This window comes from Cornus florida, unplaced genomic scaffold (genome assembly GCF_030987335.1).
Source record: "Cornus florida cultivar Cherokee Brave unplaced genomic scaffold, ASM3098733v1 CherokeeBrave_3.0.0_Hap2_Chr03, whole genome shotgun sequence".
NCBI classification, from domain to species: Eukaryota; Viridiplantae; Streptophyta; class Magnoliopsida; order Cornales; family Cornaceae; genus Cornus; species Cornus florida.
In genome coordinates this window covers 50,308,039-50,317,594 of record NW_026775573.1, presented here as the reverse complement: position 1 = coordinate 50,317,594, position 9,556 = coordinate 50,308,039, and the positions used below count along the sequence as shown (strand labels likewise).

General features: G+C 42.6%; 1 protein-coding gene across 1 annotated transcript; it reads left to right on the top strand.

Annotated features, from left to right (window-relative positions):
• Positions 1-2,405: 2,405 nt before the first annotated feature.
• Positions 2,406-3,731, top strand: LOC132301590 (uncharacterized). The gene is made up of 2 exons (XM_059798831.1): positions 2,406-2,989; positions 3,236-3,731. Exons 1-2 carry the CDS (start codon positions 2,406-2,408, stop codon positions 3,729-3,731), a joined length of 1,080 nt encoding a protein of 359 aa, XP_059654814.1.
• The last annotated feature ends 5,825 nt before the right edge of the window (positions 3,732-9,556 follow it).

The window sequence follows — 9,556 nt, the reverse complement described above, 5'->3', positions numbered from 1 at the left end:
CGCCTGAAAGGGCAAGACCGTCCAGGAGTACTAGTGGTATACCGAGCGTACTCTCGATTGGGGCTTGATGGTGGACCTGACCTCATAGTCGACGATGGCGGCGAAGCAACGCTATTGATTCACGAGGGAATAAAGCCAACGAAGGAGTTTCAGAGGTCCGGGAAGGTGCCGGATCCAAAGGGGTTTCAACCCAGCCTTTTCAGAATACAAAGTGGTGATGATTTCTAATCAATCTGTAGCTTGGATTATCCAATCGGTCAAGGGTACCATACAGTGAAGTTGAAACCAATGAGGGTTCATCATGGGACAACCGCAACATCTTCCTGGAAACTTGAAGTGTTTTCGCCAAAAAGATAAGTAAAATCATTACAACTTAAAGCACAATTTATTTTGACGAACTGCTTTACTATTGATTTTGTTACCTATTGATTCTGCACACTTCATCATTGTAAAACTTGTCCTTAAGTTGCTTAGAGAAAATCAATGGTAGAGCTAAACCAAAAAAAAAAAAGGGCGTGAACATAAACAAGCTACATAATGCAAAAGTCTTTGCATTAGACTTAAATATTTATGTCGAGCACAATACAATAAATTTCTAAAGCATCCATCATGCCAATAATCTGAATTATCTAACTCCTCGGGTAGCTGAAGCAACCTATTTGACTCTCCCTCAGATTGAGGATGATCTTGAGATATGGATCCTAAAGTGTTACTCTTTAGGATTTATCCCTTTGTCCAAAACTACATGTCCATATATTCGTCCAGTAGTAGGATAAGCACAATAAATTTTATGTAGCAAATTTTATTTATTTCAATAGATCATTTATCAACAAATGATCACCTAAGAGAAGATTGTATATGAAAAAACTCTATAAGGGAAGAGAAGAGACAAAGTAACTTACTTTAGTACGTACCTTTGGAAGATCATGGAATAACAGATTAGTTAAGGTGATTTGCATATACATCTGATATGTGATTATATATATGGACCTAGATTGTTTATTGAATATTTAATGCTTTATTCAATCATACACTCCTGTACATATTATTAAGGGTCTTTCTTAATTCTCCACTAAGATGGGTATAGTATCCAAAGTAAATAAAATAATAAAATATGATATCTGTTATGCATCGACTCAAATAAATAAATATATATATAATTAAGGGAAGATTGCTAAATTAACGCACTATTGAGATAGGCTCTGCAGATTACGATAAGGATTACAGATTGAGATAGGCTCTACAGATTACGATAAGGATTAAATATTACGATAAGCTTATTAAAGGGTAAGCTCGAATAGCTCGAGCAAATCCACTCCCTTATGAAAAGGGGCAAGAAAGTAATCATCAAGCATGCTTAGCTTGGAAAGACTTAGCATTCCCGACGCTTGGCAAGCAAGATTACGGGAATGAGGGGCTACTGATACGGAATATTCGACTAGATAAGAATTCCACATGACGTGGAGACTCAAAGGGAATGGATACACTTAAGGAGATAAGGTTCTGATCTGATCCGACTTCTTGAACAGAGAAAAGAAAAAGTGATCCCACAAACACCGGTGTGTTACCGGTGGAGTAGGCTCCGACGAACAAGTCAGTGGGCGGAGTAATCTCTTCAAAGAAATCAAGAAATTGAGTTAGGGTTTATTGCGTACCTCCAAACATCGATTAGCCCCCCCTATTTATAGGGCTTTGGGTTAGGATGTTACGTAGAGTCCACGTCGTCTTTAATCCTTATCATAATCTGTTGGCGTAATCCTTATCGTATTCTGCAATTCTTATCATAATCTGTAATCCTTATCTTAGTCATAATTCTTATCTTAGTGTGTAGAGCCTATCTCAATCTTATGAGATAGCGTGTTACTTTTTCTTTTCTCTGTTCAGGAAGTCGGATCAGATCAGATCAGATCCGGGTTGCGCAGAATCCATCATCAATAGTTGGCGTCGTCTGTGGGAACTTATTTTTGTTCTCTAAATAAAGCATGGTTCGATTGTGATCTGGTTTGGCTGCTGGTGAGGACGAAGGGTTGCAGGCTTCTGATGCAGGGACTTCAATGGGGCAACCCCCCGTCGTCCTAAACGATCAGGAACGCGTCGCAGCGTTGGAACAACTGGTGAACCAGTTAGTCCAGCAAAATGTGATGATTCTGCAATGCTTAGTCGCCCCCAACAAGAAAAGAAATAGTGAAGTACCCAACAATGACTCCCATAGGGTTAACAACGACATTGAGCTTAGTCAAATAGGGGGTCAACAGAGGAGCCATCACCATCGGTCTCCTGAACGGAATACCAGCAGGCTCCGTAGAGATACTTCTAGTTATGTTGGAGACAAGACTAAGGACGCTACTCATTTCGATCTAGAGTTGTAGGATCTAAAAGCTAAGGTTGATGATGTCATGCAAGCGATGAAAGGGAAGGGCCAGGCTACAGTGAACGATATGGTACAAAAGACCAACCTAGCTTTTAGCCCAGCTGTTATGAGTTGTCCTCTACCTAGCAAATTCAAGAGGCCAACTCTTGAGAGCTTCGATGGGACGCGGGACCCTCTCGACCATTTGGAGACTTACAAAGCTCTTATATATTTGCAAGTCGTACCGGACGAGATTATGTGCAGGGCTTTCCCTACCACACTCAAGGGTTGGGCTCGTCTCTGGTTCAATAAATTAAAGCCAGGCTCAATTGAAAACTTTGAAGAGTTGAGCAAACAATTTATAGGACACTTCATCGCTGGGCAGAAGCACAGGAGACCAGTAATACATTTACTTAATGTGAAGCAGCAGAAGGGAGAGTCCCTTCGTGATTACATAAGTCGTTTTAACACTGAAATGCTGCAAGTTGAAGAGGTGGACGACAAGGTTGCTATTTTCCTATTTTCCTTATCAAAGGAAGCCCCTACAACCATGACAGAGTTGATGGTTAGAGCGCGGAAGCACATGAACGCTGAGGATGCTATGAATGCACGAAAAAACAAAGATGGTGAAGATAAGAGGTCAGATTAGAAGAGGCCAGCACCTAGCACTAGGGAGGAAAGGAAATCGAAGTACAAGAAATTCTCAAACAACCAGGCTGACAGATCGTCTCGCCGCCCAGTGAGCCCAAGCAGGTATAATAACTATACCCCCCTAAATACATCTGTAGAGAAAGTCTTTCTGCAGATTCAAGATGACGCATCATTAAAATGGCCGGCAAAGCTAAAAGCTGATCTAACAAAGAGGTCTCGAGATAAATACTGTAGGTTTCACCGGGACCATGGACATAACACAGAAGATTGTTTCGACCCCAAAAACCAGATCGAGAACCTTGTTCATAAAGGTCATTTACGCAAATTCACAACTAGAAATGGAAAAGGAGGCTCCAACCCAGCCCAGGAGGGCCGAGATGATCGCCCTCCTCAACACCAACCAATGGGTGAGATCAAAGTTATATCGAGTGGCTTCGCTGGTGGTGGTGAGACAAGTTCGGCTTGGAGGGCTCATGCTAGGAGAATTCGGAGTTTTTCAGAGGTGAATGAAGTTGGAATGACAAGTCCTCCAACAAAATTACCTCGAGTTGAGGAACCGGTCATAACCTTTTCTGAAGAAGATGACAAGGGAATTCACCAGCCCCATGATGACCCTCTGGTAGTTTCCATGGTCATTGCTAATTTCACTGTTCGACGAATACTGATAGACAATGGTAGCTCGGCTGACATACTATTTCTTAGGGCGTACGAGAAATTGAAAATTGGCTGAGAGAAGCTCCGACCCATGAAGTCACCACTGGTGGGATTTTTAGGCGACAAAGTATATCCACTGGGGGTATTTACCCTTCCAGTTACTGCAGGAGCCAATCCAAAGCAGGTCACTGTAATGGTAGACTTTGTAGTGGTGGACTGCCCATCATCATATAATATTATCCTGGGGAGGACAACATTGAATGCCATGAAAGCAATCACGTCCACTTACCATCTCCTGATGCGTTTCCCAACTGAATATGGTATGGGAGAGCTAAGAGGGGACCAAACAATGGCTCGCGAATGTTATGTCGCCTCTCTCAGAAAAACAAAATCGCAAGAGGCATTTACGATTGAAGGGCTGGAAGGGAAAGATAGACCAGACTTTCATAGAGCGGAACCTACAGAGGAGCTAGAAGTGGTCATCCTTGGTGATGGTGAGCCCGAGAAAAAAGTGAGTATCGGGTCTTTACTCCCCCCAGGTCTCAAAGATGAACTTACTCAATTCCTCAAGAAAAATCGAGACGTATTTACATGGGTACATGAAGACATGCCGGGTATAGACCCCACTATCATGGAGCACCGCCTAAATATAAATCCTGACTTCAAACCTGTCAGACAAAAGAGGAGGACTTTTGCTCCAGAAAGGAATCAGGCTATATCAGAAGAGGTGGAAAAGCTCTTAAAAGCCGACTTTATTCAGGAGGTGTACTACCCCGACTGGTTAGCAAATGTGGTCCTAGTGAAAAAGGCAAATGGAAAGTGGAGGCTATGTGTGGATTTCACCGACCTTAACAAAGCTTGCCCGAAGGACAGCTTTCTTCTCCCAAGAATCGATATGCTCGTTGAGGGAACGGCTGGACACGAACTATTAAGTTTCATGGATGCATATTCTGGATACAACCAGATATCTATGTACACCTCAGATAGAGAAAAAACGGCCTTCATCACTGATAGAGGTTTGTACTGTTACAAAGTAATGCCGTTTGGGCTCAAGAAAGCTGGTGCAACATACTAGAGGCTAGTGAATGCAATGTTTAAGCATCAAAATGGTAAAAACATGGAGGTATATGTTGATGACATGTTGGTAAAAAGCTTAAAAGCTAAAGACCATTTGACTGACTTGCAGGAGACATTCGAGGTACTTAGGAGGCATAAGATGAAACTCAACCCCAGCAAGTGTGCCTTTGGGATTTCCTCAGGAAAGTTCTTGGGATATATGGTAAGCAGAAGAGGAATTGAGGCCAATCCAGAGAAGATCCGAGCAGTCAATGACATGAGATCGCCAAGATCAACCAAGGATCTACAACGACTAACAGGGAAGATTGCTGCCTTGAGTAGGCTAATCTCTCGGTCAACTGACAGGTGTCTACCTTTCTTTCGTGTGCTAAGGAAGGCTTTTGAATGGACCCCAGAGTGTGAGCAGGCATTCAAATAACTAAAGCAATACCTTAGTTCTCCCCTATTACTGTCTCGAACCATACCGGGAGATGAACTATACATATACCTTGCAGTCTCCATGACAGCTGTCAGTTCAGCTTTGATACGAGAAGAAGAAGGGGTCCAAAGGCCAGTATACTTCGTGAGCAAAGCACTTAGGGGTGCGGAGGAAAGATATCCAAGGATGGAACAGTTGGCCTTTGCTTTAATTGTGTCCGCCAGGAAACTAAGACCATACTTTCAAGCGTATATAATTGTGGTCCTAACAGATCAACCCCTTCGACAGGTCCTACACAAGCCAGAAAGCTCTGGTCGACTGATGAAGTGGTCAGTAGAGTTAGGGGAGTTCGACATTCAGTATAAGCCAAGAACAGCAGTAAAGGCTCAGGTGTTGGCTGATTTCTTAGCTGAGTTTACCCCTCCAGAAGAGGAGAAACAACCCCAATTTTTGACAGAACCAGGTTTAAGTGAGCAGATGGGCCCAGAAGTAGTCTGGGACTTGTTCCTGGATGGGTCATCTAATGTTCAGGCTAGCGGAGCGGGGCTTGTTCTTATCTCCCCAGAGGGAGAAAGTATACAGTACGCACTTCGGTTTGGTTTCAAAGCAACCAACAACGAAGCAGAGTACGAAGCCTTGATAGCAGGATTAAAAGTGGCAAATGCCCTAGGGGTTGAGCAATTAAAGGTGTACACCGACTCCCAGCTGGTCGCTGGACAAGTTCAAGCGGAATATGAGGCACGAGATGAAAAGATGAAGAGTTACCTACAAAAGGTGAAAGAATTAAAGAATCACTTCCAAAGATTCTCAATTCATCAAATACCACGAGAAGAGAATGGGAAAGCAGACGCTTTAGCCCGGCTAGCTACTGCATTAGAACCTGAGATCAATAAGAATATACCACTAGAATATTTGGACGAACCATCTATATCTCAGGAGAGACAAATTGAAGTGCAACAAGCGATATTGAGTGTGGAATGGGCAGATCCTATCATCAGATATATCAAGGATGGGGTGCTACCAATAGACCGAGCAGAAGCTCGAAAGGTCAAGATGCGGGCAGCTAGGTATACACTTATCAAAGGGGTGCTCTACAAGAGAAGCTTCTCCATGCCGTATTTATGATGCGTTTCTAGTGAGGAAGCTGACTACATTTTAAGGGAGATCCACATAGGAGTTTGTGGAAACCATGCTGGGGGTAGGTCACTTGCTAACAAGGCCATCCGACAAGGATACTATTAGCCCACCATGCAGAAAGATGCACTTGACTTCGTTAAAAAGTGCGACAAATGTCAACGATTTGCCAACATCCCGAGACAACCGTCAGAGGAGATGACTCCCATGTCAGGACCATGGCCATTTGCTCAATGGGGAATGGACTTGATTGGCCCTCTCATCAAAGGCAAAGGGCAGACTAAGTATGCCATTGTTATGGTTGATTACTTCACTAAATGGGTAGAAGCTAAGCCTCTGTCCAAGATCACAGAGAACAATATAAGGAAGTTCGTATGGAAATCAATAGTTTGCAGATTTGGGATTGCTAGAGTGATTGTCACAGATAATGCAAAATAGTTCGATAACTCTGACTTCAAAAAATTTTGTTTCGAGCTCGGGATTCAAATTCATTTCTCATCGCCAAGACATCCCCAGGCGAATGGATAGGCTGAAGTCACTAACAGAACAATCTTTCAGATGATCAAGACTCGACTTGATGCTGTAAAGGGACTGTGGCCTGAGCAGCTGCCGAGTGTACTGTGGGCTTACCGTACTACTGCAAGGACTCCCACAGGGGAAACCCCTTTTCTTTTAGCGTTTGGAAGTGAGGCCGTAGTACCTGTAGAGATTGGCCTAACAACTTTAGGACGGAGCACTACGAGCCCAAGCAGAACGAAAGGGAGTTGGAAATAAGCTTGGACCTAATCGAAGAAAGGAGAGACCTAGCCCAGATTAGGATGGCTGCCTATCAATAGAAGGTTTCCAAGTATTACAATGCTCGGGTCAAGCCTAGGAGGTTCTCAGTAGGAGATTTAGTACTTCGCAAAGTTACTCAGGCAACTAAGGATTCAACCATAGGGAAACTAGGTCCCAAATGGGAAGGACCTTACAAAGTTATGCGATGTCAGCGACCAGGAACATACTGGTTGGAGGACTTAAAGGGAAAGCCACTGCCTCACCCATGGAATGTTGAGCATCTAAAGAAATATTATCAGTAAACAATTTCAGTTTAGTCTCAATTTATTATTTATTTTTGCTAATACTTCTAGTTGCAATAATTATTTTATTCTCTACGAATGAATGTCTTCAATAGCCTTGTTATCAACTTTGGCTTTAATAAAGTATTCCCTACTTGGATCAGTTGTTTCAAATAATTCATTATCATTTTGATATGTTAAGATATTTATGTTAAATGGGTGAGCTGGGTGAAGCTCATAATAATCTACTTCCCTTGTTAAAGGGCGAGCTGGGTGAAGCTCATAATAATCTTCTTTCCTTGTTAAATGGCGAGCTGGGTGAAGCTCATAATAATCTACTTCCCTTGTTAAAGGGTGAGCTGGGTGAAGCTCATAGTAATCTACTTCCCTTGTTAAAGGGTGAGCTGAGTGAAACTCGTATACATCTACTTCCCCTGTTAAAGGGTGAGCTGAGTGAAGCTCGTATACATCTTCTTCCCCTGTTAAAGGGTGAGCTGAGTGAAGCTCGTATACATCTACTTACCTCATTACATAGACGAGCTGAGTAAAACTCGTCTTAATCTACTTTCCTTATTAAAGGGATGAGCCAACCAAAGATGTCAATAAAATAACATAATGCGACAGTCGCAATGGCAAAACATAACTGTCCTTCCTACTTATCAACCCTACAAATATAAATGGAAACTAATTGTAAAGAAAGAGAAGTTTCAAGCAGAAAGAGAAACATGGGAGCAAATAAATGAATGGCTACACATTTATCCTATTCGGAATCACTCGCTTCATCTAGTTGAATAACAGAGAAGTCTTGGTTTGCAAATTCAGAAGCAGCACGATTCCGAAAATCTTCGAAGCCATCAAAGTAGGCTTTCGACATAATCTCCTTGAAGGTGGGTGAGGCTTTAAACTCATCCACTGCATTGGCTCTTTCCACCATTAGTTTCTGGGACATCTCCTTTTCGAGTTTTTGCACATAAGATGCATGACAAGCTCGTTCTGTTTCTAACTCAGCAAACATTGCTTGTAGAGCGACCTCATGTTTATCACATTCCACTTGTAACTCAGCTTGGTGTTGGGAGCGAGTAGAAGCCAACATATTGGTGTAATGCTCTCCTCCTTTTACAGCTAGACACGACAAGTAATACGCATGTGTATTCACCTGTACGCACGTGGGAATAAAAAGTTACAATGAAGAGGAAAAGAAAAGCTAAATAAAAACAGAGGATGGTGCGAGAGTTAACCCGTGCGAGATCATGCATGAGTCGGTCTACAATCTCAGTTGGAGGGCGTGAATTCAGATACATCATATCCTCCTTCGACAAAGACTCGCTTATCTTCTTAAAAGCAAGTTGAGCATTGCCTAGAACAGATGCTGCTGAAGAGTAGGGATCTGAGGGGAGTATTGCTGCTTCATTAAGGAGTGGCATAGTCCCATCCACAAGCTGATGAGGGAATTGCGAGTCGGATTCATGTGGAGAAACCACTGAAACAGGTAAGACCCTTTGTGCTGTAATAGTAGGCTTCTTTTTTTTCCTCTTGGCGGGGGAAGTAGGTGAGAAGTCACTTGAGCCTTCTTTGAACTGAGCTAGAAGCCTCTTATTAAGTTTTTGGGATATAGTTACAGAGGACTTGCCAACTGGCTGAGGACCAATCCCATGGGTAAACAAAGTCTGAGGTGTCACGAGTGAAGACCAGTCCCTCACTGGGTAGTTAAAGGCTTCCTTTATTCACTGGAGATCATCAGATGAAATCGCAATCTCTTTAATGCCTGAAAGAACAACAACTCTGTTAATAACTCAAACAAAATTTACTTTGAGTTTTAAAACATAGAAACAACTCACCGGTGGAATTCTGATTACACCACGCACGAGGAATGGAAGTCCCTATTCACAGGAAAGCACTTTCATCAGGAAAGAACTCCCAGCCATCACCAGAAACAAAAAAGAAACTGCTTTTCCATGGTTTGTGCTTAAGGGAATTTCCAGAGATAAGAATTCTATCCCGTGGGGAGAAGTACAACCAGTCACCCCTTTTGGGAATGTAGCAATGAAGAAACTCCTGGATAGTGAGCGAGATATTATAACAAGCTCGCCATAGAACTAAACAACCCATCATTGTTTTCCAGGCATTCGGGGAGAGTTGAGTCGGAGCAAGATTAAGGTGACGCAACAGTTCCCTAATAAAAAGAGGGATTGGAAAACGCAATCCGGCAATGAA